The sequence below is a fragment of the Sparus aurata genome, chromosome 24, assembly GCF_900880675.1.
Source record: "Sparus aurata chromosome 24, fSpaAur1.1, whole genome shotgun sequence".
Taxonomy (NCBI): Eukaryota; Metazoa; Chordata; class Actinopteri; order Spariformes; family Sparidae; genus Sparus; species Sparus aurata.
The window spans coordinates 14,398,340-14,425,990 of record NC_044210.1 but is presented as its reverse complement, the minus strand read 5'-3'; the positions used below and the strand labels follow the sequence as shown (position 1 = coordinate 14,425,990).

Sequence of the window (27,651 nt, the reverse complement as noted above, 5' to 3'; positions counted from 1 at the left end):
TGTGTGTTGCTGTCCACAGTATTAAACCGGTCAAAAGCTGGAGGTACTAAACCAGACAAGCTGCTGAACCAACCCATTAAACTGACTGATTGTTGATTCAATAATGTCATCAACACTTTAACTCAAAGGACCTTCAGCTTGTGTTTGTCTCTGAGTGGACAGACACAATGTGACTGATTCTTCATGATTCCTCCACAGAGTCGACCAGGAGAGCTCAGAGGTTCCCAGAGGTCCGTCTGTCCAGCAGCATCAGACACACCTGGACTCCATATTTATGGTCTGTACATGAACAACAACTACTTTTACATCCAGTCTGTTCACAATAATCTCCATGCTGCACTTTACAGACCAGTGGTGAATCTGTCCAACATGGATCTGATGTTAAATGTTGTCATTCACTAAATATTCTGTTTCAGCTGCTGGAGGAGAACATTGTGACTTTTGTGAAGAACGAGCTGAAGAAGGTCCAGAAGGTTCTGAGTTCAGATTACCCAGAATGCTTAGAGAGTCAGAGGGAGGATGAGGAGGTTTTGGACGGTGAGGATGAAGAGCAGAGGAGGAGCAGCAGAGAGGCATTTCTGAAGATCACACTTCACTTCCTGAGGAGAATGAAGCAGGAGGAGCTGGCTGACTGTCTGCAGAGCAGTAAGAGAATTTCTCTAAAGATTTAACATGATGGATAAATGAGACAGTTTGTATTGTCTCAACAAAGGGAGGAAAAACATGGAAAGTATGTTTATATTTGCTATTTTAGTGGAAGGAAATTGTCATATTTTTTTAATCCTTTTTGTTGTGTGTTTATTTAGAAAGTCATTCTGCAGTTTGTCGGCGTAAACTTAAATCTGACCTGCAGAAGAAGTTCCAGTGTGTGTTTGAGGGGATTGCCAAAGCAGGAAACCCAACCCTTCTGAATCAGATCTACACAGAGCTCTACATCACAGAGGGAGGGACTGCAGAGGTCAATGATGAACACGAGGTCAGACAGATTGAAACAGCATCCAGGAAACCACACAGACCAGAAACAACAATCAGACAAGAAGACATCTTTAAAGCCTCACCTGGAAGAGATGAACCAATCAGAACAGTGATGACAAAGGGAGTGGCTGGCATCGGGAAAACAGTCTTAACACAGAAGTTCACTCTGGACTGGGCTGAAGACAAAGACAACCAGGACATACAGTTCACATTTCCATTCACTTTCAGAGAGCTGAATGTGCTGAAAGAGGAAAAGTTCAGCTTGGTGGAACTTGTTCATCACTTCTTCACTGAAACCAAAGAAATCTGCAGCTTTGAAGAGTTCCAGGTTGTGTTCATCTTTGACGGTCTGGATGAGTGTCGACTTCCTCTGGACTTCCACAACACTGAGATCCTGACTGATGTTAGAGAGTCCACCTCAGTAGATGTGCTGCTGACAAACCTCATCAGGGGGAAACTGCTTCCCTCTGCTCGCCTCTGGATAACCACACGACCTGCAGCAGCCAATCAGATCCCTCCTGGGTGTGTTGACATGGTGACAGAGGTCAGAGGGTTCACTGACCCACAGAAGGAGGAGTACTTCAGGAAGAGGTTCAGAGATGAGGAGCAGGCCAGCAGAATCATCTCCCACATCAAGACATCAAGAAGCCTCCACATCATGTGCCACATCCCAGTCTTCTGCTGGATCACTGCTACAGTTCTGGAGGACGTGTTGAAGACCAGAGATGTAGGAGAGCTGCCCAAGACCCTGACTGAGATGTACATCCACTTCCTGGTGGTTCAGTCCAAAGTGACGAACGTCAAGTTTGATGGAGGAGCTGAGACAGATCCACACTGGACTCCAGAGAGCAGGAAGATGATTGAGTCTCTGGGAAAACTGGCTTTTGATCAGTTGCAGAAAGGAAACCTGATCTTCTATGAATCAGACCTGAAAGATTGTAACATCGATATCAGAGCAGCCTCAGTGTACTCAGGAGTGTTCACACAGATCTTTAAAGAGGAGAGAGGACTGTACCAGGACAAGGTGTTCTGCTTCATCCATCTGAGTGTTCAGGAGTTTCTGGCTGCTCTTCATGTCCATCTGACATTCATCAACTCTGGAGTCAATCTGCTGGTAGATGAAGAGCAGTCGACATCCCGGTTGTCTATAGTGTTCGAAGGAAAATCAACACGTTTCTACCAGAGTGCTGTGAAGAAGGCCTTACAAAGTGCAAATGGACACCTGGACTTGTTCCTTCGCTTCCTCCTCGGTCTTTCACGGCAGACCAATCAGAAGCTCCTCCGAGGTCTGCAGACACAGACAGGCAGAAGCTCAAAAACCAATCAGGAAACACTCAAGTACATGAAGAAGAAGATCAGTGAGAATCTTTCTCCAGAGAGAAGCATCAATCTGTTCCACTGTCTGAATGAACTGAACGATCGTTCTCTAGTGGAGGAGATCCAACAGTACCTGAGATCAGGACATCTCTCCAAAGATAAACTGTCTCCTGCTCAGTGGTCAGCTCTGGTCTTCATCTTACTGTCATCAGAAAAAGATCTGGACGTGTTTGACCTGAAGAAATACTCTGCTTCAGAGGAGGCTCTTCTGAGGCTGCTGCCAGTGGTCAAAGCCTCCAACAAAGCTCTGTAAGTGTCGAGAAGTTTTTTCAGAATGCTGTAAATGTGCTTTTATTCACCCAAGTAGAAATGATTTTCTTGTTCTGCTCATTATTCTTTATCCAGACTGAGGGACTGTAACCTCTCAGAGAGAAGCTGTGAAGTTCTGTCCTCAGTTTCCAGCTCCCAGTCCTCTAGTCTGAGAGAGCTGGACCTGAGTAACAACAACCTGCAGGATTCAGGAGTGAAGCTACTTTCTGCTGAACTCAAGAGTCCACACTGTGTTCTTGAAACTCTCAGGTCAGGATTCCTTATTTTATGTCATTAGTTCATGTAACTTTACAATTGGAGCAGGTCTTGATGATACTCCTAATATAATTCAAATCAATTTAAGAGACCCAACTTTTTCCTCATGAGCAAGCAGTTTTTACAGTGACATGTAAAAACTGACTTTAGGCAGAAATCTCAAGCACAACCGGACTAAGTAGTGAGACGCCATCTGTCTCAACTGGTTGGGTTGAGACAGAGAAACCATTCACACTGCCTCTTCAAGGCAGGAATCTTGCATTGACATTCCACCTCACTGTAGGTGTGAAAGTTACAAAGGTGGAATGGGGCAACAGTTTCATTCCACCTCTGATCCTCCTACTGAGGTTGTAACAGAGCCACAACAGAGGTGAGACGACATCTGTGTGGACAGGAGTGTGATGTTCTGATTGTGTTCATAGTCTGACAACGTAACAGATCCTTCACCTAATCTATAATATATATATTAAAATATATGCTCCCGTCAGGATGAACTTTAATTTCTTTGGTGATCCTCTGACTTTTCATCTGATGCCATCATCAGGTCATCATTTTAATCTGTACAATATGTTGGTTCATGGCCAAATATTTACAAAATTAATGGCATTTACATCGGCTTCAGTTATATTCAATGTTTAGTGCTGATTATTGAAAACTAAGATGATGAATATGATAAATGTTAAACCCTTAAACACAGATGTGCACTCAATTATCAGGACTCTCAGCTGATGTGTGATGTGTGTTGTTTTGTGTGTCTGCAGGCTGTCAGGCTGTCTGATCACAGAGGAAGGCTGTACTTCTCTGGCCTCAGCTCTGGACTCCAACCCCTCCCATCTGAGAGAGCTGGACCTGAGCTACAATCATCCAGGAGACTCAGGAGTGAAGCAGCTGTCTGCTCGACTGAAGGATCCAGGCTGGAGACTGGACACTCTCTGGTATGTAGAGTCCTGCTGCAGCCACAGACAGTCAGTAGCCCCATTCACACTGCACACTGCCAATTCTCCGCCTCCGCTTCTGTTTGAATTTCTCGGAGGTGGCAAGGGGTGAAATTTCGCTCCGACGCTGATCCGCCTCTGGAAGTAGTATCAGGGGCGCATTATTGACGAACTGAACCAGTGTGAATGAATAAGCCAGCTGTGCATATCGAGGGCGTGTCGGTCTGACAGTCTGACAACAACACAGGTCCTTCACTCAACTAAGTAAAGAGAAATGTCCCACAAACCAAAGTTACAGGACCAAACAAAAGCTGAGGAAGAAAATACAGCAGATCCATGGGACTTCAGTGAATTGTCCCCCAGAAAACAGCCTCCGTCCCCGTTAGTGAGTCAGACAGCGTCGAGTTTACGGATGGAAATTATTTACTTATGTAATTTAGATCCTGACCCACCAAACATCCTTGAAAGTGACAAAGTTACATTTTTAGCTCTAAATCACTACACATTATAACAGCATCCATATGATAATAAACTATTCGTGGCTTTAGATTGACAGAATGAAAACGGGGAAACACCTTAAAAACACACAGACGTCATCATCATGATGTGTAGGTCACGCCTCTATAGGAGCCGCAGCGTCTGCTTTCTGTGTGAATTACACGTCAGTTTGTAATCAAGGCGGAGCTGCTTCACTCTGTGTGAGCGACCAACGGCAGAGAATTGGTGAACCGCTGCTGCGTTTGGGTAGTTATCATTATAACAGCCTGTAGGGGCTGGAAAGTTTGAGTATTTTGCACCACCAGCTAAATCAAATGACAGAAGAAGACATTCAGTGATCAATCATCTGCTCCATTGATTAACATGATATGTGACCTGTGCAGAGCTGCAGCTCTCTACAGTAGTTGGTGGACCTCTGGTTTAATGCTGTTGTAATTTACTTCAGCCTGGCTCGTAGCTGCTGACTCAGTTTCACTCTCAGCTGTTCTGGAGTCTGTTAAAGTGCAGCTGGTGGAAATCCAATGTTTCCTGATTTTGCTGCTTCAAAATAAAAGCTTTCAAATGACTACATAATGCAGGACCTTCATTTTGAAAGATTCATAGGAAGTGTTGAATGCAGGAAGATGGCGTGACAACGTTGCATGATTGAACTTTTAATTTATCTTCTGTGGCAGCAAACAACACATGGTTTCAGTCACTAACTGAGTCTATCCACACACTTTATATCCGACTACAGTAATAACAGCAGCACTTTACTGTGACTGCAGCAACGTGCTCGTAGCTCTGTCACATACCAGAGAGACTCACTCCCTACCAACACAACACAGAGTAGTGTTTGTTGTCACAAGTTATAGAGCTGCAACTAAAAACTATTTTCATAACCCATTAATCACATAAAATCACAAAAGCAGATGTTTCTTTTTTTTCATGTCCAGCATTTTATTAAAAGAACAAAACATTGCTTTTACATTTTCCTCTTTAGTCTTGTTCAGTTCACTTTCAAACAACTTACAAATTGTAAAAGCAACATAAATGTATGAGAGGTGATGAAATGTCTTCATTATAAGATGCATCAGGATGCAGAGACAGAGCATCATCAAGAGTCTGCAGCTCATGTTGATTGGTGATTGTTCGGCCCCAGTGTTGTATCTTAAAGCTGCCATGTGAAAACTAGATTATTGCAGACAAACGTGAAAGACCCTGCAGATGGATACAGGTTTGATTGAAGAGATGCAGCTTTTATTTGTAGACTGCTGTAGTCTGATTATTGGAAGGACTTTCAGAATAAAAGATCATTGAGGATTAGAGCCCGACCGATAAAGGATTTTTAAGGCCGATACCGATACAAATATTTGGTGATTTAAAAATCCGATATTCCAATATATCGGCCAACATATATATATTTATATATTTTTTTAAATCCAGAAACACGTCACAAAACATAAACAGATTTCTGTAACATTAGTTATTCATAGTTACGTATGAGTCCTCACTGAAATAATATGATAATGCAGTTTAAAAATAAACTTGGTTGTTTTGTTGTAACAACAGAACAGAGGACCATCAAAATATATTATAGGGTTTGTGGCGTTCTAAACACGAGTGTTGCCAACAGGGACGTTGTAGAGCAGGTTGCCCACGCTGTTTTAGTTTGTGAGCTACTTTCAAAATAACCAGGTCGAAATGATCTACCTACATAAAAAATACTAAACATCTCTTTATTTATACATACACTGAGTATACTTTATATAACACAATGCATAACTGATATTGAGAGAGTAATGTAACCCTTGGTGCTGCACATAAAAATTGACAGCAGTAATGCACATAGGTGACAAACAGCTGTCAATACTGCACAGTTTACACACCAGGAGCTGCTGCTGGTTTTCTCCTGAAAGTTTTTGAATGACTGAAAAATGTCCTCTCCCCACGTGCGTTCTTTCATGAGCAGTAATGTTAACAGCTCCTCTTTTACAGTCATATCTGTAAACACCATCCGAATAAAAATGAACATCTGGGCTGTATCGCTGGTGTCTGTAGACACAGGCGGTGAATAACCCAAGGTTTGTTACCCTTTACCATTTACAATAACTTAAGCAAGATATATTACTTCATTAAACATTTTTTTTACTGTGTTACTGAGTAAAGCTTTAAGCCAGCGGTCCTCAATAGGCGGCCCCCGGGCCGCATCTGGCCCGCCGGCCTCCTATTTGTGGCCCCCGAACTGTTATTCCTTCACTATGTGTTTTGGTTGGGTCAGCACGTGTACACCGGGACTTGTCTCCATGCCAACGATACACAGACAGGTGGGTCACTCACCGATGCGAGCGTAACTTTTTTACCTTCCACTTTCGTTTTCAGAGCAGTTCGCATATTCACATTTTACCGGTGGTAAGACATTAAAAATAACGTGTTTCCAAGTACACTGGTCTAAAAAAGTGAACAGCGATAATCAGGGACTCAGAGAAATAAATGCATCTGCATTCATTCGTATTTAACAATGCAACAGTAAGAGAAATGGCCCGTGTGTTACGTAATTTAACAAGTTACAATAGTTTCCTCTTGTATTTTACAGTAATCACATGAGTTAACGGGCGGGGAGTTTCTCCCGGCAAACACCCTTTCACTCATGGTGCCAAAATTTTTTATCATCGTTGTTAAAACTCAACACAATTTCATCAAAGAACAAATGACGTGAATCAACCCACAACCATCTTACATATCATCTTATTCACAGACGCATTCACGAACCATAATTACACCCACAGAATACCCAAGAGTCATTGCGCCACAGTCCACAAGGGGTGTTACACTATGCCAGGAGAAGCTGTGATGAAGATTCCCAATTTGAAACGGCATTATGAGATGAAGCATAGGAACTTTGAAGAGACATTTCCTCAAAATTCAGAGATAAGCACAACACAAATAAATGCACTGAAATCGTCATATCAACCTGCAAGCAGGATTCTTGTCACATTTATGTCACAATGAAATAAAATAATGCATGACTGAAGTGATGGACACAATGTTTGAAGGCAAACCAAAAGAGGAAATATTCAACTATGTATTTTAATTTATGTTAAAATAGAAATAACATTTCATTTCTGTTCGTATTTTGTTGTTTAGAATGAAAAGGACATTTTGTTTTGAATATTACAGTATTATTGCATGTGGCCTGACCGACCTCAATAGATGGACCTTTGAGTCATTGAAAAAAATCTTTGTGGCCCTTCAAGATTCGTATTTGAGTACCCCTGCTTTAAGCTTCTTGGGGTCCAGAGGCTGCGTCTCTCTGCAGATGGACCGACCTTGTTGACCCCTCCCGTCAGGTTGGACTTCAGTAGGACATCAGTGCTGAACAGGCCCAGCAGAAGGGTGCGGGCCTTTCCTTTCACTGTGGGTTGTGCTTTTGCAGTCTCCCAACAATGTCAGACACTCCGGTGGAGTCTCATTCCCTAGTTGCACCTAATTCATTGTAAGAAGGAAAGAAACACAGGAATAAAAACAAAGAAAATCACCAGTGAAAGAATGTTTTATGTTTTTAATTGATCATTACAAAAATGTACTTACTGATGTTGGTTTGGGAGATGTGGGTTAAGGAGGTGGTGATTGTAGAGCAACACTGGCCTCATATTCACTTTCACCTTCACAGCCTGAGCTCTCTGTGACCTTATCTGAAATGAGGGTCTTCACAGCTGCAAAGAGTGATGGAATTTCTGGAAAATATGGCCCACCGAATTTACCACAACAGGACTCCAAACAAGTTGTAAACACATAACATGTAAACAAAATACACCTGCGCTCATTTTTGGTGTCTCAAAGTGTAACAAAATGTATGAGGGGTTCTGAAGTAGCTAGCTAGCTAACGGCCGTTAGTCACTTGAGTCCTGCTTCATTAGCTAACGCTAACGTTAGCTAGCTAGCTACAAGTTCAAATGAATAAGGACTCATGTGACTCATGTTAGCTAGCCAGCTAACGTTAGCGGCCGTTAGCGCGTTAGCTAACGGTCGCTATCGATAGCTAGCGCGCTAACGGCCGCTAACGTAGCTAACGTCAGCGACTGTTAGCCAGTTGGCTAAAGGCCGCCAACGTTACCTAACAGCCGTTAGTCACGCGAGTCCTGCTTCATTTGAACTTTTAGCTAGCTAGCTAACGTTAGCTGACATGTCTGGAGACATGTGAACCACAGACAGACAGAAAGAAAGACAGATTCCTGGCTTCATAGTCAGATGTTCCTCTGGTCACATCTGGACACACCATGTTCACCACAGCAGATTTCAGACTAAGAGACATTTTCTGTCATTGTTTCTGCTTTTAATGGCATCAAACATGACATGAAGTTCTCCTCACAGTAACTATTACTGCTGTAATATACATCAGATATCAATCCAGCACCAAACTATAGTAACATGAACATGTCAACACATGAAACCATGAAACTGTTTCTATCACAAACAGGTTCAGTGACACTTGTGAGGTTCTGGAGGGAAACAGTCTGGGAGTCTCTGTCACTTGGTTTTGTGGCAGAGGTCGGGAACCAACGTCCAATGTTTTCTGATGGATTTATTACTTATTAATTGTATTTGTTTCTTTGCACAGTAAAACAAAGCAGCAGAAACACAGCAAGAACAAAAAGCAGACTGTGCAGGTGAGATTCAGAAAAGCCCTCCAAACTTCAAACAGTAATCGGACCTCAAAAGTTCTGACGTCCAAATACAAAAGTCCTATAATATAGAAACATGAGCACAAGTTGACATTGGATCAAACAGCAAGCGTAAGGTCGCCCACAGGAAACAGCAACAACATCCAATAAAATAAAGATGAAGTGATAAATCCAACAGGAGGTTTGTGTGTGTTCTCAGATGCTGTCGTCCTCTTTCACACACACCAACATCCTGTGGCTCACTCTCAGTGTGTGAGGAGAGTGGCAGAGGTGAAGAGGTTCAGGGAGAACAGGGAGAAGCAGCCTGATGGACAGATTGTGTTTCTGTGTATGAGAGTCATGTCATGTCCATGTTTGCATGCTGAAAGAGGATGTGCTGCTCTGACCCCCCTCCTCCTTTCAGGGTGGAGCCTGCTGGAGTCCGATGGTTGACACCAGGTCCGTGGAGATGTGAGTGTCTTTTTACTTTCATTCATGAAAACACTGTGACATCACTCATTCACATCTGTGATGTCATCATCACACTGATGACACATTAATAACTGCAGCTGTGTTGTGTCTTTTTCTCTCCATCAGATTCCTGTGAGCTCACAGTCGACACAAACACAGTCGACAGAAAGATCAAACTGTCTGACAACAACAGGAAGATGACATGTGTGAAGGAGGTTCAGTCATATCCTGATCATCCAGACAGGTTTGAGACCTGGTGGCATCAGCTGCTGTGTAGAACTGGTCTGACTGGTCGCTGTTACTGGGAGGTCGAGTGGAGAGGAGATGTTTCTATATCAGTGAGTTACAGAAGAATCAGAAGGAAAGGAGACAGAGAAGACTGTGTGTTTGGATGGAATGATCAGTCCTGGAGTCTGAGGTGCTCTGATGATGGTCGTTACTCTGTCTGGCACAATAACAGACAAACAGTCCTCTCCTCCTCCTCCTCCTCCTCCTCCTCCTCCTCCTCCTCCTCTTCTGGTAGAGTAGCAGTGTATGTGGACTATCCTGCTGGCACTCTGTCCTTCTACAGAGTCTCCTCTGACTCACTGATCCACCTCCACACCTTCAACACCACATTCACTGAACCTCTTTATCCTGGATTTGGGTTCTTCTGGCCCAGTTCTGGTTCCTCAGTGAGTCTGTGTGGTGTTTAGTGTGCAGAGTCTCCTCCTGTCACAGAACAGTCAACTTTGTACAAAATGATTAAAACTGATTGAAAAGATTCTTCATTTACATTTTAAACTTCTTCCATTAAATTGTGTAAATTGCGTTGACTTGTACTTTCTGTCATGTGTTGTTTTGAATTCTGGCTCTTGTTCCAATAAAAACCAGAACTATTAGTGAAATGTAAGAAACAGAAAACATTGACTCGTCTGTAGCTTTAATTGTAAAGAATCATTGTGAACAAAGTTGTGAATGGACAGTAAAATATGATCAAATGTACTCGACACTCCACCTGAAACACTCTGACTTGTTTCATGTGTTTCTACTGAAGAAACCAAAAGTTTGATGGTGTTGCTTAACACATGTAATTATGTCCGTAGTGACGTGATAAACTGCACAACATCTGTTCATTTCTGTGTGATTATTATATGAGAAGAAAACACATTTTAATTACCCTCATTTGATTCCAGGACGACAAACAGTGAAATGTGTGCAGTGAAATGTAACAGACTGAGATATATACAGACTGAACAGTGTGATATGAGCTCACTGGATACACAGCCAGAGAAAACTCATATTACTGGTTATTTATGCAAAACAAAAGGTACAACAGTAACAGGCACACATTCAATCAGGTAGTACCTCTAAATTAGTGAATAGGAAATAAAGTGTTGCCATTTGTGGAAAATGTGACTGTTCATCCTCTCAACGTGTATATAATTTTCTCAAGTTTTAATAAAAACACCGGGAGATAGAAGGATATTTAGCAGACTTCCAATGCAACAATAAGGAACGTCTTGCTAGTAAGGATGTGAAAGCTATAATGTCCTTTTGTGTAGAGTTCAGTGCAGGTGAGGCGTCAGGAATCCCAAATATAGCAATCAGAGGACAAGGTTGGAGATTTACCCCAAGAACAGTGGACATGATAGTAAAATAACCCGCCCAGAAACCCTACAGACCAGGACAAAGAAAAAACATGTGGCTAAGGTGACAAGGAGAGCCATCTTCCACTTCCAGATACAGTTTAGACAGTCTAGACTTAGAGAAATGCTCCCTGTACAAGACCTTAAATTGGATAAGTCCAAGACGAGCACAAGAGGAGGTAGATCGTATCCTCTCTATGTTCTGTTCCCAGGACTCTTCCTGTATTTGCATTCCTAGTTCCTCTTCCCATGTACACTTAAGTTCAGCATTTCAGTGATTGCTAAAAGCCAAGATAATATCATACAACTTTGAGATGATTCCTCTGTGATGAGGAGCAAATGATAGCGTGGTTTCCCATCGCTGCTCTGGAGGTAAAGAGGGGAAATTAGAGAAACACTTAGTGACAAGATTGCAAGTCTGAAAATAGTGAAACAGATGAGTAACAGGGAGGCTGTAGTGAGATGACAAATTGGCAAAACTATCAAAGACACAATCTACATACAAAAGTTTGAATTGTGTCATACCACACTGAAAATGTCGAGTCAGAAAGTGATGGATGAACAATAAATGGTTGTTATTTTAGAACCCAAGGAAGATGCAGCTACAAATTTAAACTGCCGTCTAAATTGATACCAGATCTTGAGTGTGTTAAGAACCACTTGATTATCAGTATATAGAGGGTTTTGTAGGTAAAGAGGAATAAAGTAGAGCAGGTATAGAAGATCCCCTACAGGATGATAGTTCCAATTTACACCAAGAGGATTCAGGAGATTTGAACCAGTAGCAAAGTTTATGGATGTGAGCAGCCCAATAGTAAGTTAGAAAATGAGGTAATGCAAGTCCTCCACTAAGTCTGCATCTCTGCAGTAAAGTTTAACGAACCCTCGGTGATTTCCCACCACAAATAAAAGAACAAATGATCTTATCCAGTGAGTCAAAGAAATATTTTGGCAGAAAATGAGGAACTGACTGGAATAAAAATAGAAATGTTGGTAAAATATTCATTTTAACATCATTGATCTTGCCAATTAATGAAAGGGGGAGGTTACCCCATCTTTGAATATCAGATGTAATCTTTGAGATAAGGGGAGTGAAATTAGCAGATGCAAGGCTCGATAAAGAACGAGTCACGTTAATACCTCAGTATTTAAACCCTGATGGACTAAATTGAAAAGGTGAATCTGACTGTTGAAGATGACGTGCTGCAGTATTAATGGGAAAACACTCACTTTTCCCCAAATTTAATTTATAACCTGAAAAGGTGCCGAAGTTCTCCAGAATACTTAAAAGAAATACTTAAAGCTGAGGCTTCACACAAATATATGATTTTTACTACAATAAACTTTATTTCTACAGCAGCTTTAAACACAGTTTACAAAGTGCTCTGACAATCAAGCAGAATCAAGAACATCACAGAATAAACAATGAACAGAAAGAGGTAATGCAAATAAAGAGATGAATAAAAGAATCAGATCAATAAAGGACGATAAGACGACGACGTCACATCACAGAAATGAAGAGCAGATTAAAAGATTCAGAGCAGTGTTGGGACCAGCAGATGAAGTCGTTCATTGTGGATTTCAAAATGGACTCTAATACACACATAAAGGAGTTGTTAAGGCTTTGGGTCAGAACGTCTTTCCCCACCACAGTCGTTGAGCCGATGTGATTCTGGTTCCTCTGGTTCACACTCCTCCCTTGATGGAAGGTTAACTCCCTCTCCACTCAGACCATGTGAACACTTCCTGACTGACCTCCTTAGTCCTTGGGAATGAAGTCAGCTCCTCAACCTCCATCCAGACACAGAGATAAGTTACATGACTTCCATCTTTCTGAAACACACAGTGAGGTCACAGGTAGTTTTTCCCCCAGAAGATATTCTAGCCACTGTTCCCAGTCTCTGATGCATGACACCTTCATCAGTGCCCATCCCTCTGAAAGGGAGACCAGATCAGTCCAGGAGTGCCCCGCCTCCTCTCTGCACCTCCATGACAGTGATAACAGCTGTCCTGCCCCTGACACATTTGTGACGCCCTTCAGCAACAAAACCTGCCTGAAGGACCAAATTTTAAATCTGCCAAAATAAGTCTGACTACCACTTAATGAGCATTGTAATCCAAGGAGTGAACACAAACACTGTTGGACACTCCAGAAATGACTCTATCATTGTAGGTGCCACTCTCTGCATCTCACCCTAACAAACTGACATCACTGACTTTCCTGTTCTCACTAACCCAGAGATTAACTGAGAAACAGGTATTTAGTGAATTCAGCGTCATAACTATAGTGTTTATCTGGGTTTTCCTTTTCTTTGTCTAACTTCTGATCTTGATGTTCTGTTCATGATTCTTGCTGAGCCAAGATGGAGACTAAGCCGATGCCCAGCTGGTTACTGAACTGCCCAGATGTTACCAATATTAATGAACTGACAGATGAACTCCTTAAAACTCTGGATTATACAAGTAGATTTGTGCTCTCAGGATCACACAATTATTTTGTGGTCAAAAGAAGTGAAATGCTCAAAGAAAGTGATTCATTTAAGACTGATTCATCAGCTCAGGATGGTGAAGTGATGCTGTGAAGTCTGGAGGTTGTGGGTTCAATCCCTGGGTAGTTCAGCTGATTTTAAACCTGATGTCCACAAGAATAAAAAAGGGACAAACTTATTCAGGCCCACATCTGTTTGTTCAGAATAAACAGGGGTAGAAATACCCACAATCCTTTGCTGCAGTATATAAAGAGCTGCCACACAGTTAAAGTAGTCAGTACAGCAGCACAACTTCAGCAAACCTGTTTCTTCAACACGTTTGAATGTATTGATTTGTTATTGGATCAGCACACATGAGATCAGATCAGATGAGATGATTGAAAACACGACACACGATCACTGAAATGTTTCTCCTCTGCTAAAGTAGCTGAATATAAAATTCTACTTGTATCATCATCATGTTGTCTCTGTCAGTGCGCTGGTGGAATGTAATTGAGTACTTTTACTACAATTAGTCATTAAATGAGTTTCTGTATTTTTTGAAATCTTCTAATATGTGTCCAGGTGAAACTGCAAACAATTAATATTGTTTTCATATTAAAGGAACCAGAATACATGAACTGACATGTAGTCTGTTGATTTGAGATGTGGACCTCCGGAACCTCGTTAGATTGTCCCGCACACATTTTAGATGCTTCCTGTGGTTGTTAACAATCATTCACAACAAATTGAGAACGTTTTGTTTTACGACAGCAGAGGACAAACACGAACACCAACATATTACAAGTCACATCAACAGCCAGGAGGCAAAGAGGGAGAGACAACCCCCAGACTCCCTTATGAAATCTCTGCATTTAGTGAGTTTTTGAGTTGGGAGACACTTTGTAAACTCCGTGAAGCTGTTTGTGACTGATTCTTCATTATTTGGGCCTTCTTGTAAATTCGGCATGTGTTCAGCTCGTTGTGGGTCGTGCTGCAGCCCCCTCAGTCTCACAGGAAGACTCCCAGTCAGTCACACGCCTCTCTGGGTGTTTCCTCCTCAGAGTTTAGTTTCACTTTCTCTGACTGGTGTGTCGCAGATAGTTTTCTCCGTCTGAACATCCAGCTGAAGGTAATGTAATGAATCTGACATGATCGACTCGCTAACACAAGCTCTACTTTTCATTGTTACACCGGAAACAGCACAAAAAGTGAAGCTCGGTTGTTTATTTCTCCAAACTCAAGAGTTCAAACTCGGAGCGTCCGGACACACATCCGCCATTTTGTGTCTGGCTGAATCAGCTTGTGGAGGAGGCCGAGACGAGCCGCCGCTCTCCCGCTGTGTGACGCACTAAACGCGGCTGGAGAGCAGCTGTTGGTGTCGGTGAATAATCTGTGGTTGTATTTACAGTCCAGGACTGATGAGGAGGCAGTAAGAGCAGTGGTGTAGTGGTCCCTGGAGAAGTGGGTATACTCTCAAGTTTTGCCCTTTTTTAACGGAGCCAAGAAAAACGCCCTGTTTTAGAAACAGTGACATGTAAGACTTCTCTATTTAGTTTACCCAAAACTCCATAAGTAGTATTTGCTCATTGTCACATAATCTCTGCTGCTTGATCTCAGGGAGGAAGGATTATGAAATTACTAAACCAATACTGGCCCAAAGACTAGTGAGAAACAACTAGGCATTTTGTGTTAACTATTCCTTATTCCTTAGCTCGCCTTTGTCCTGACTCCTGGACTTCCCTTCCTCATAAACATCCTACATAACGAACTCAATGTTAATAATCCTGAACATGGAAGTGTTGAAATATTTTATGTAAACTTAGAACAAACCTCTACAGCCTTCATTTTGATTAGGAAACATTCCTTTCTTTTGTTGTTCTTTTTTACTGCTTTTTATTAATTATTTAACATATATTTTGTTGTTCTAATCTGTTTTAACTAATCTTTCATCCTAGCCTTTACTGTACTCTATATTATTTCATTCCTCTTATTATTTAAGATTTTAATAGTTTTATTGCATTTCATTGTCTTCATTTATATTCTTTTTTAGTTTCTGAGAGCAGTAACAGGGATGAGTTGATGTAGGAGATTTTCTTCATTGAAGAGAAGGTTTTAAGCTCCAACACATAGCTTTAAGTTACGTAAATGAACGCCTACATGGCATTAATGCAAGAATATGAATGTACTATTATAAACTTGAATTAGTGCATTAGATTGAAAGCGAGCTTTCTGTTTCCATCCTGTCATAACTCCACTTACATGTCAACTTGTTTTGAAAAAGAAGTCAATCTTCCGCTACCTCTTCCCTTTTGGCATTCCTCACAAAAATAATAATGATCATGTTGAATAATGTAAAAATCAGTGGATGTCTCTAGAAAACTGTCATTTACCATTAACTTTACCTGGCTTGCATTCACTTTGTTTGCCACCTGGCTTGCTTAATATTAGCTGAGATGCCACAAAGCAAGACATAGTTTATTTATTTACAGACAAGATTTCACATGATTAACTAGTTAAATAGCCGTTTCATTCACTGCATGAAAAGTGGGATTTTCATCAGTAAGCGGCACTGCAGATTGTTGTAGAAGTTCAAGTTTACGACTGCACATGGCAGTTTGCAAGCAACACTGAAAACTGCGTGAATTGTCAGAAATTGATGTGTGCCTTGCTTGGCAGAACATCCCCTGATTCTAGGGGAGGCTTTAACATGTAAATGAAATGCTGTGAGCTATACAAATGCAAATCAGGGTAGCAGGGGGAGATTTACCCCAGGTGAACTTTTTCTAAAAGTTAGGTTATTAACATAATTTTAGGAAAATCTCTGGTATAAATAGATCAGGCTCAGCCTAATTATAGACCCTTTAATTTTAGCTTGAATTGATTTATTTAATGAAAGTATGCTAGATTAATTACTGTGTATGTCATTAGCAATGGCCAATGTTATGTAAAAAAGATACATTTAGATACAAGATACAATTATTTATTTGTTTCTCTCAAGTTAACAAGGTATGTTTGTGTGTATATGTACATATACATTTATAATGACCCAAGGTGACCAATAGTGACAGATCACGAGTTAATTTTCTTGTTTATAAGTAATGGTTTCTGACTGAGGACATTCAAGCCAGGCCACACATCCTCTGGGCAGGTGTGGTTTCACTGCTATTCATATGCCGTTCGCACCTCCACGAGCTCCACATACGTCATGGCTCGTTTCCGTCAATATGTGGCACAGACGATGCGACGCTCGCAGGCTGTAAATTGTCGTTAACTGCCGAAAATTAGGGAGATTTCCGGGCATTTACGGGGACGAAAATCCCACTTTTCATACACTGATACCTCTGCTATGTTCGCTGTCTGCGGCAGCGAATGACGGTAGCTCTGGGCGGCCGGGACTAGTGGGTTTGGTCAAATGGCTGTGATTGGCTTGATGGCTTGTCAATCAATCTAACTTGACCAATGGGTTTTCATGTATACTCACCCTACTGAGGTGCGCTCCATTTCAGTACGCTGGTACACCGCGAGGGCGGGCAAATAAGTGGGAGGGATGAAATCACCTGTTGTTCACCGGTGTGACACTATTGCGTGCGCATCAGGGGGTATTCAGAAGTGGGTATACGCAATGCTGAATGACAAATAAGTGGACTACACCACTGAGTAAGAGGACATCCAGGAGTCTGAAGGTTTATTTAATTAATACAAATATAACTTCATCACTGAGCAACAGTCAGAAGGAACACGTCGGCTCTCAGTGTTAGTACTTAAAGTGCCCGTTACGTTACTTGAGTATTTTTCTACTCCTGATTACTTCTCAGAGGAAGAGATTCTAATTTTTACTTTGTAGATAAATGTTTTAAATAAACAACAGATGACCAGATTGACTCTTTCAGATTAAAAGATATCAGAGAAACGTGTGTGTTGACTCCACCACAGCGTCATGACGTCATCTAGTGGACTGATCCAAGTCCAGCAGCTGATGTTCTGACAGGAGACATGACGTCAGTGAGAGACGTCATAACCTCTACAGACAAAACACACCTGAACACACCTGAGACTGTCATATTTTATAATAACACAACAGGTTATTAGAACAATTTCTGTCTCTTGGTTAAATCAACTTGTCAGTATTTGTTTTGAATCAGTTATTTAACACTCCATGCTCCACAGAAAGTCTCCACAGTCATGCACAGAAGGAAAGTGACTGTTTTTATACCCTTTAAAATGTGATAATGTTTATGTAGAAATAAATAAATAGAATTCACTTACTATATGACAAAAGTCTTTTATTTTGAAATAAACCTCACACTGATGACATCACTTTCCTTCCTGCAGATCAGTGAAGACAGGTCCTGGATCAGTCCACTGTCTCTTTTCTGTCAGAGGACATTTTCACATTTGTCTCCAGATTTCACATCACTGCTGTGAGCGACTTTATTAGTAGAGAACAGTAAAAAACAGAATACAAACTGATTTAATGACATGATTTAGTTTTGGTTTGATGTCCTGTAGCAGCCATTTAGTGAAATATGTATTAATAGAGTCAGTGAGTTCTGGAATAATGTGCTCTGAGTTTAAATGTTAGAAGAGGAAGTCGACTTTCAGACATTTTGTCCTTCAAGAGTGTTTCTGACCCAAAGGCTGATTTCAGTTGATGTGCAGATGAATGATTTGTGTTTCCTCTCCAGATGAAAGTGTGTGTGAGATGAGCAGCATGAATCAGTGTGAGGACAGAGAGGAGGGAGGCCCTCCCTCTAAAACCACTGGACCTGGACCTGGACCTGAACCTGGACCTGGACCTGGACCTGGACCTGAGCCCAGCTGTGTGTCCTTCAAGAGTGACCAGTCAAAAGGTGGCTTCATTGATTTTAAAGGACAACCAGCTCCTGCTGTAAAGAGGTGAGCTGTTAATAACATTAATATGTGACTGATTCATGTTTTAACTGTGGAGAAAGATGTTTTTTGAAACCTGAAGTTTATTTTCAGCTTCGTTCTTCTTCACTTAAATTTATATATTCTCACTTTAGAAAGCTGCCCAATAGAACCAGTCTTCAACTCTTCATTTCACTTTATTGAATTAGTTTGGTCCAATATTCTCTGAAGGTTTATTCCTGATGTTTTCCACTATTTTATGGACAGAAGCTTCTGTGTCTGAAGACTAGAAAGTGAATTAACATCTCTGGTGGTCTTCTTCTCTGTCCAACAGGAGACCAGCCTCTACTGGACCTGAACCTGAACCTGAACATGGACCTGGACCTGAACCTGAACATGGACCTGGACCTGGACCTGTACCTGAGCCCAGCTGTGTTTCCTTCAAGAGTGGCTGGTCAAAAGATCGCCTCATTGATTTTAAAGAACAACAACCTCCTGCTGTAAAGAGGTGAGCTGTTAATAACATGAAAATCTGACTGATTCCTGTTTTATGTTACTTATTCAGAGAAATTTGTTTAAACTTTTTGTTTTTTTCAGCATCGTTCTTCTTTAGTACATTTATATTCTCACATGTGAAAGCTGCCCAGTAGAACCAGTCTTCATCTCTTCAGTCCAGTTTAACATTTGTCTGATGATTTAACCTCTTCATCATGTTTGACTTCATATAGTGTTTATTTGTGAAACGTGCAGTAAAACAGTTTGTAGTTGTTATTCTCACTTTGATTCAGTTGATCTGAGCTCAGTCTCAGTCTTTGACAGTATGTGTTAGCAGCCGACTCCTCCTGTCTTTTCTTAAAGAATCCTCAACTGTTAAATCAGCTGCTGTAGTTGATCTGAAGTTCACAGACTTTCCATTCAAATGCCTGTTTGCAGCGAGTGTCCATGTTTCTCTGATCAGATCCACTGGGATGTTTTTAGACTGGAAGACAGGATTACTGACCTCCGGCTTGCAAGGAAACGCACCATGAAGCCAGTGTTTTCCCCTCATTGTTCTCTGGTGTGTTTGTTTTGCTCCAGCCTCCAGACTGTCCAGTTCCATCCCCACCACAGAGCTGGCCTTCCTGTCCAGCTTATTCAGTTTGTTTGTACCACAGCTGCTGATGCCACCTCCCACAGATGACACTGGACCACAGACTGGTAGAACATCCGTAGCAGCCTAGTAAAAACATTGAAGGACCTGAGCCTCCTCAGAAAGAACAGCCTGCTCTGTCCTTTCCTGACGAAGGCTTCAGTGTTGTCCGACCAGTTCAGCTTGTTATTCAGTTGCACCCCAACGAAACATGGAGGTGTCAAGCATCTCAACCCCCTCCCCTTTTATTACAACAGGGATTTGAGGCTTCCTCCACATGACCTTGTAGGAACCAGCCATTGCCCTCTTTTCCTCTCACCACAGGAGGTGTGAGCGGCATGTCAGTGTCCATCTCACCTCTCACCTACTCCCTGCCATATTGTGGTGGCCTGGATACTGTCCTTCCTTTGCCCCCTTTTCTTTTTGACACTATACTATTGACAAAGCAGCATGTGATCCAGCTATATGCATTTTCGCCTGCGAGAAAGAACAGTCTGCTGAGTTCTCGAGTGGAATCACCAGATAACCTCCTGATTCTGTTCCTTCCCCCGCCTAGGGAGAGTCCTGACCCCTTTTATTGCCCTCTCTCTCACAGTTTGGCCTTATTAGAGGTTTTATAACAAACCTATGGACAGTCAGGCTCAGAAAGGACTCAACAACATCTGGGTAACATCAGTGCCTGTCTACTCTTCCACAGACTGTTTACATTCAGTGCCAATTAAATCACTGGAGAACATCAGGTTTATCCTTTGTTACAATTTGCTTGTCACCAAATGATAAGGCCCACATCTGGCATGTGCTATTAAGATGTCATCCAATAAGTTATGACGCTCGAACACAGCAGGGTGTCTCCACATTCATTGCAAAGAAACCAAAAGCCTTGATTTCTCATTTATGTTTAGAAGAGCATTAGATTACAAACTCATTTTCTTTTTAACAGTACATCTTTAACTAGCTTGATGAGACCTCAAACATACTCTGTCTCTCATTTGTGTTAGTTAAAGAAAACCTCTGTCAAGAATCACAGTGTTAATGTTAATATTCTAGTAGAGCTAGAGCTCCACCTCCTGGTAAGTTTTGGTATAATTTCAAAGGCCAATACTAACGGAATGTTCTATTCTATGATCTATTTCTAAGTATTTAGACTGTCTTTTTAAATCTGATACATGTCTGAGAAGTATAAGCTGTCACTGTACGAGATATTCGTAAGCCATTAGTGCCTTTGATGATTATGTGCTTGTGTTTGTGTTTCATTCTAACCAATAGTTCTCTTTTGCCTATTAGGCAACTTCAGTTGTGTTCTTTTATATTCTTATAACAATTGTTAATGTGAGACCATGGTGGATTTCAGCACATAGTCAGTTGCGATTTAAAACTTTATCAAATCATTAGTTTGATTCAACAAGTAAGAAATCGGTAACATGAGCTGTGACGTCACCGGAGGAAGCAAATGACCAGGCCGCCCTCCAAGTCCGCCTAGGTTCCGCCCTCGGTTTAAACATTAAAAAGCTCATGCATTCCGTTAATCACCCCTTCTTACCCCTTCTTACTCTCCACTGCTCTTCTCTTGAAAAAAAAAAACCCGCTTCGCTTCTTCTCTCGTAGTCTTTACATGCTCGTCTACACACTTGCTTTTCGTTTGCTACCTTCATACTTACTCTAATTTTTAGTACGGGCAACTTCTTATTTTTCCAAGTTGATTTCTGTACTTTGCTAGATTTTTGAGGCTTCGATACTTAGTAATCTCCAGAGATCTGAGCCATTTGTAAAATACCTCTCCAGGTGAAGCTCTTTTATTCTGAAAAGATTTTTCTTTGAAATTTGAGCAAGAACGAAATTGATTCTTTTATTTTTGTCATATTTTTCTAGAGTATCGTATTTTTAAGCCAAAGAAACTATTTTTGTTTTCTTGTATTTAGTAACGAAGAAAGCTCGTCCGGCCGGCGTTTCTTTCCCAGTTATTTTGCTCAAGAAGTCAATTCAATATATATATCCGGAGCTCCTTAATCACCAATTCTATCGAGACTCTGATCATTCTTAAACCATCATGAAGTCGGTGCAGTTAAGCTGCTCAAGAAGCCGTGAAGAAACATAGTCTAAAGTTGAACAGAATTATTAATCAACCGCGCCCAAACCGCCTGCAGCGATCTCAAGCGAGACACTTTGCTGGGCAGAAGTTCGACCCGGGCATCACATTCCAACGGTTCCGAAGGAGACAGGCCGCAGAGCTCCCCGACGGAATCCCCGCTGTGCCAGCAAATACGCCATCAGGGGAAGCGCTTTCGTCACCACCCAGCGGCTGGACAGACACTGCTTCTGCACCTAAGCTGAGGCAGGCCGGATCCAGAGAATCGGAATTTTGGACATCTCCACTCTTCGACAAAGTAGGCTAAGAACTCTACACACCATAAGAGTCACATCTGAATGAAACCAGAGTTGGTGTTTATGAAAGCTTCGAATATATATCATATATCCAAAACATTTTCCATTTAATTTCCTTAGAAAGTAATCCCTTAGTTGCGAATTAACGGTTCCATAGAAAATCCACCATTGTCTGAATCCATCCAATCAATAATTCATCCCAGTCTTCACACTTTCTGTTACTTTGTCACCCGTTTGAATCATTATTTCATGTCATTTAATCTGCATTTATTTAGTTAATAAACATATTTAATCTTATGTCGTTGTCTGTGCACGTTTAATTTGAAGTGGGAAATCGATGGGATCGTGGAAAGAATTCACTGCTTCAGAATAGGAGCAAATAGACATTTAAATTAAACAAGATTCACTTGAGATTGATGATTTATCTGTCCACCAAACTTTGACAGTTGATGATTTAACTAATTACCTCCGAGATTAGTTTAGAATTCAAATATCGGAGGTGGTGCCCTGATCAACGAGTGTAAATTAATCGCCAGTGATTAATTATCAGATATTTATCATAGTAGAGTCTACTACAACCTTCAGCTTGTGTTTGTCTCTGAGTGGACAGACACAATGTGACTGATTCTTCATGATTCCTCCACAGAGTCGACCAGGAGAGCTCAGAGGTTCCCAGAGGTCCGTCTGTCCAGCAGCATCAGACACACCTGGACTCCATATTTATGGTCTGTACATGAACAACAACTACTTTTACATCCAGTCTGTTCACAATAATCTCCATGCTGCACTTTACAGACCAGTGGTGAATCTGTCCAACATGGATCTGATGTTAAATGTTGTCATTCACATAATATTCTGTTTCAGCTGCTGGAGGAGAACATCGTGACTTTTGTGAAGAACGAGCTGAAGAAGATCCAGAAGGTTCTGAGTTCAGATTACCCAGAATGCTCAGAGAGTCAGACGGAGGATGAGGAGGTGTTGGATGGTGAGGATGAAGAGCAGAGGAGGAGCAGCAGAGAGGCATTTCTGAAGATCACACTTCACTTCCTGAGGAGAATGAAGCAGGAGGAGCTGGCTGACCGTCTGCAGAGCAGTAAGAGGATTTCTCTAAAGATTTAACATGATGGATCAATGAGACAATTTATAATGTCTCAACAAATGGAGGAAAAACATGGAAAGCATGTTTATATGTGCTATTTTAGGGGAAGGGAATTGTCATATTTTCTTCATACATACCTTGATCTTTGTTGTCCTGTGTTCATTTAGAACATCTTGCAGCAGTTTGTCAGCGTAAACTCAAATCTAACCTTCAGAAGAAGTTCCAGTGTGTGTTTGAGGGGATCACTAAAGCAGGAAACCCAACCTTTCTGAATCAGATCTACACAGAGCTCTACATCACAGAGGGAGGGACTGCAGAGGTCAATGATGAACATGAGGTCAGACAGATTGAAACAGCATCCAGGAAACCACACAGACCAGAAACAACAGTCAGACAAGAAGACATCTTTAAAGCCTCACCTGGAAGAGATGAACCAATCAGAACAGTGATGACAAAGGGAGTGGCTGGCATCGGGAAAACAGTCTTAACACAGAAGTTCACTCTGGAATGGGCTGAAGACAAAGACAACCAGGACATACAGTTCACATTTCCATTCACTTTCAGAGAGCTGAATGTGCTGAAAGAGAAAAAGTTCAGCTTGGTGGAACTTGTTCATCACTTCTTCACTGAAACCAAAGAAATCTGCAGCTTTGAAGAGTTCCAGGTTGTTTTCATCTTTGACGGTCTGGATGAGTGTCGACTTCCTCTGGACTTCCACAACACTGAGATCCTGACTGATGTAAGAGAGTCCACCTCAGTGGATGTGCTGCTGACAAACCTCATCAGGGGGAAACTGCTTCCCTCTGCTCGCCTCTGGATAACCACACGACCTGCAGCAGCCAATCAGATCCCTCCTGGGTGTGTTGACATGGTGACAGAGGTCAGAGGGTTCACTGACCCACAGAAGGAGGAGTACTTCAGGAAGAGATTCAGAGATGAGGAGCAGGCCAGCAGAATCATCTCCCACATCAAGACATCAAGAAATCTCCACATCATGTGCCACATCCCAGTCTTCTGCTGGATCATTGCTACAGTTCTGGAGGATGTGTTGAAGACCAGAGAGGGAGGAGAGCTGCCCAAGACCCTGACTGAGATGTACATCCACTTCCTCGTGCTTCAGTCCAAAGTGAAGAAGGTCAAGTATGATGGAGGAGCTGAGACAGATCCACACTGGACTCCAGAGAGCAAGAAGATGATTGAGTCTCTGGGAAAACTGGCTTTTGATCAGCTGCAGAACGGAAATCTGATCTTCTATGAATCAGACCTGACAGAGTGTGGCATCGATATCAGAGCAGCCTCAGTGTACTCAGGAGTGTTCACACAGATCTTTAAAGAGGAGAGAGGACTGTACCAGGACAAGGTGTTCTGCTTCGTCCATCTGAGTGTTCAGGAGTTTCTGGCTGCTCTTCATGTCCATCTGACGTTCATCAACTCTGGAGTCAATCTGCTGTCAGAAGAAAAGCAGTCAACATCCTGGTGGTCTAAACTATTCAAAGACAAACCAACACATCCCATCAACACTAAGAAGTCTGTAGCTAAAAAAAGCTTAGTTGCATTGACACAGTACCTCCAGAGTGCTGTGGACGAGGCCTTACAGAGTCCAAATGGACACCTGGACTTGTTCCTGCGCTTCCTCCTGGGTCTTTCACTGAAGACCAATCAGAATCTCCTCCGAGGTCTGCAGACAGAGACAGGTAAAAGCTCAAAAACCAATCAGGAAACAGTCGACTACATGAAGAAGAAGATCAGTGAGAATCTGTCTCCAGAGAGAAGCATCAATCTGTTCCACTGTCTGAATGAACTGAACGATCGTTCTCTAGTGGAGGAGATCCAACAGTACCTGACATCAGGAGGTCTCTCCACAGATAAACTGTCTCCTGCTCAGTGGTCAGCTCTGGTCTTCATCTTACTGTCATCAGAAGAAGATCTGTACGTGTTTGACCTGAAGAAATACTCTGCTTCAGAGGAGGCTCTTCTGAGGCTGCTGCCAGTGGTCAAAGCCTCCAACAAAGCTCTGTAAGTGTGGAGAAGTTTTTTCATAATGCAGTAAATGTGTTTTTATTGACCCAAATACAAATAATTTTCTTGTTCTGCTCATTATTCTTTATCCAGACTGAGGGACTGTGGCCTCTCAGAGAGAAGCTGTGAAGCTCTGTCCTCAGTTCTCAGCTCCCAGTCCTCTAGTCTGAGAGAACTGGACCTGAGTAACAACAACCTGCAGGATTCAGGAGTGAAGCTACTTTCTGCTGAACTGAAGAGTCCACACTGTGTCCTTGAAACTCTCAGGTCAGGATTCATTATTTTATGTCATTAGTTCATGTAACTTTACAATTTGAGCAGGTCTTGATCACACTCCTAATATAATTCAATTTATTTCAGAGACCCAACATTTTCCTCATGAGCAAGCGGTTGTTACAGTGGCCTGAAAAAAATGACTATTAACGGGCAGAAATCTCAAGCACAACCGGACTAAGTAGTGGGCGCCATCTGTCTCAACTGGTTGTGTTGAGAGAGAGAGATCATTCACACTGCCTCTTCAAGGCAGGAATCTTGCATCGATATTCCACCTAACTGTAGGTGTGAAAGTTACAAAGGTGGAATGGGGGAACAGTTTCATTCCACCTCTGATCCTCCTACAGAGGTAGTAACAGAGCCACAACAGAGGTGAGACAACATCTGTGTGGACAAGAGTGTGATGTTCTGATAGTGTTCACAGTCTGACAACTTAACAGATCCTTCACTCATCAAAGTAACAACAAAAAAAAAACAATGACACTCCTAATCTATAATATACATGTTAAAATATATGCTTTCCTCAGAATGAACTGTAATTTCTTTTCTTGCCATCATCAGTTCATCATTTTAATCTGTACAATATGTTGATTCATGGCCAAATACTGATGAAGATGATGAATATGATAAATGTTAAATCCTTAAACACAGATGTGCACTGACTTATCAGGACTCTCAGCTGATCTGCGATGTGTGTTGTTTTGTGTGTCTGCAGGCTGTCAGGCTGTCTGATCACAGAGGAAGGCTGTACTTCTCTGGCCTCAGCTCTGGACTCCAACCCCTCCCATCTGAGAGAGCTGGACCTGAGCTACAATCATCCAGGAGACTCAGGAGTGAAGCAGCTTTCTGCTCGACTGGAGGATCCAGGCTGCAGACTGGACACTCTCAGGTATGTAGAGTCCTGCTGCAGCCACAGACAGTCAGTAGCTCCATTCACACTACACACTGCCAATTCTCCGCCTCTGTGTGAATTTCTCGGAGGTGGCGAGGGGTGAAATTTCGCTCCGGCGCTGATCCGCCTCTGGAGGTAGTATCAGAGGCGCATTATTGACAGACTGAACCAGTGTGAATGAATAAGCGCAGCTGTGCATATCGAGGGTGTGTCGGTCTGACAGTCTGATAACAACACAGGTCCTTCACTCAACTAAATAAAGAGAAATGTCCCACAAACCAAAGTTACAGGACCAAACAAAAGCTGAGCAAGAAAATACAGCAGATCCACGTGACTTCAATGAATTTTCCCCCAGAAAACAGCCTCTGTCCCTGTTAGTGAGTCAGACAGCGTCGAGTTTACTGATGGAAATTATTTACTTAAGTAATTGAGATCCTGACCCACCAAACATCCTTGAAAGTGACAAAGTTACGTTTTTAGCTCTAAATCACTACACATTATAACAGCATCCATGTGATTATAAACTATTCGTGGGTTTAGATTGACAGAATGAAAACGGGGAAACACACACAGACGTCATCATCATGATGTGTAGGTAACGCCTCTATAGGAGCCGCAGCGTCGGCTTTCTGTGTGAATTACACGTCAGTTTGTAATTAAGGCGGAGCTGCTTCACTCTGTGTGAGCGACCAACGGCAGAGAATTGGTGAACCGCTGCTGCGTTTGGGTAGTTATCATTATAACAGCCTGCAGGGGCAGGAAAGTTTCAGTGTTTTGCACCACCAGCTAAATCAAATGACAGAAGAAGACATTCTGTGATCAATCATCTGCTCCATTGATTAACATGATATGTGACCTGTGCAGAGCTGCAGCTCTCTACAGTAGTTGGTGGACCTCTGGTTTAATGCTGTTGTAATTTACTTCAGCCTGGCTCATAGCTGCTGACTCAGTTTCACTCTCAGCTGTTCTGGAGTCTGTTAAAGTGCAGCTGGTGGAAATCCAATGTTTCCTAAATTTGCTGCTTCAAAATAAAAGCTTTCAAATAACTACATAATGCAGGGCCTTCATCTTGAAAGATTTATAGGAAGTGTTGAATGCAGGAAGATGGTGTGACAACGTTGCATGAATGGACTTTTAAGTTCTCTTCTGTGGCAGCAAACAACACATGGTTTCAGTCACTAACTGAGTCTATCCACACACTTTATGGCCGTCTACAGTAATAACAGCAGCACTTTACTGTGACTGCAACAACGTGCTCGTAGCTCACATACCAGAGAGACTCACTCCTTACCAACACAACACAGAGTAGTGTTTGTTGTCACAAGTTATAGAGCTGCAACTAACAACTATTTTCATAACCCATTAATCACATAAAATCACTAAAGCAGATGTTTTTTTGTTTTTTTTTACATGTCCAGCATTTTATTAAAAGAATAAAACATTGCTGTTACATTTTCCTCTTTAG

General features: G+C 41.9%; 1 protein-coding gene across 1 annotated transcript; it reads left to right on the top strand.

The window, feature by feature from the left end:
* Nucleotides 1–566: 566 nt before the first annotated feature.
* Nucleotides 567–26,175, top strand: LOC115576926 (protein NLRC3-like; the record flags this gene model as incomplete). The annotated part of the gene is made up of 4 exons (XM_030409575.1): nucleotides 567–642; nucleotides 807–2,601; nucleotides 3,639–3,812; nucleotides 26,010–26,175. Coding segments are annotated over 4 exons (2,211 nt in total), but the record flags the coding sequence as incomplete, so codon positions are not given.
* Between the last annotated feature and the right edge of the window lie 1,476 nt (nucleotides 26,176–27,651).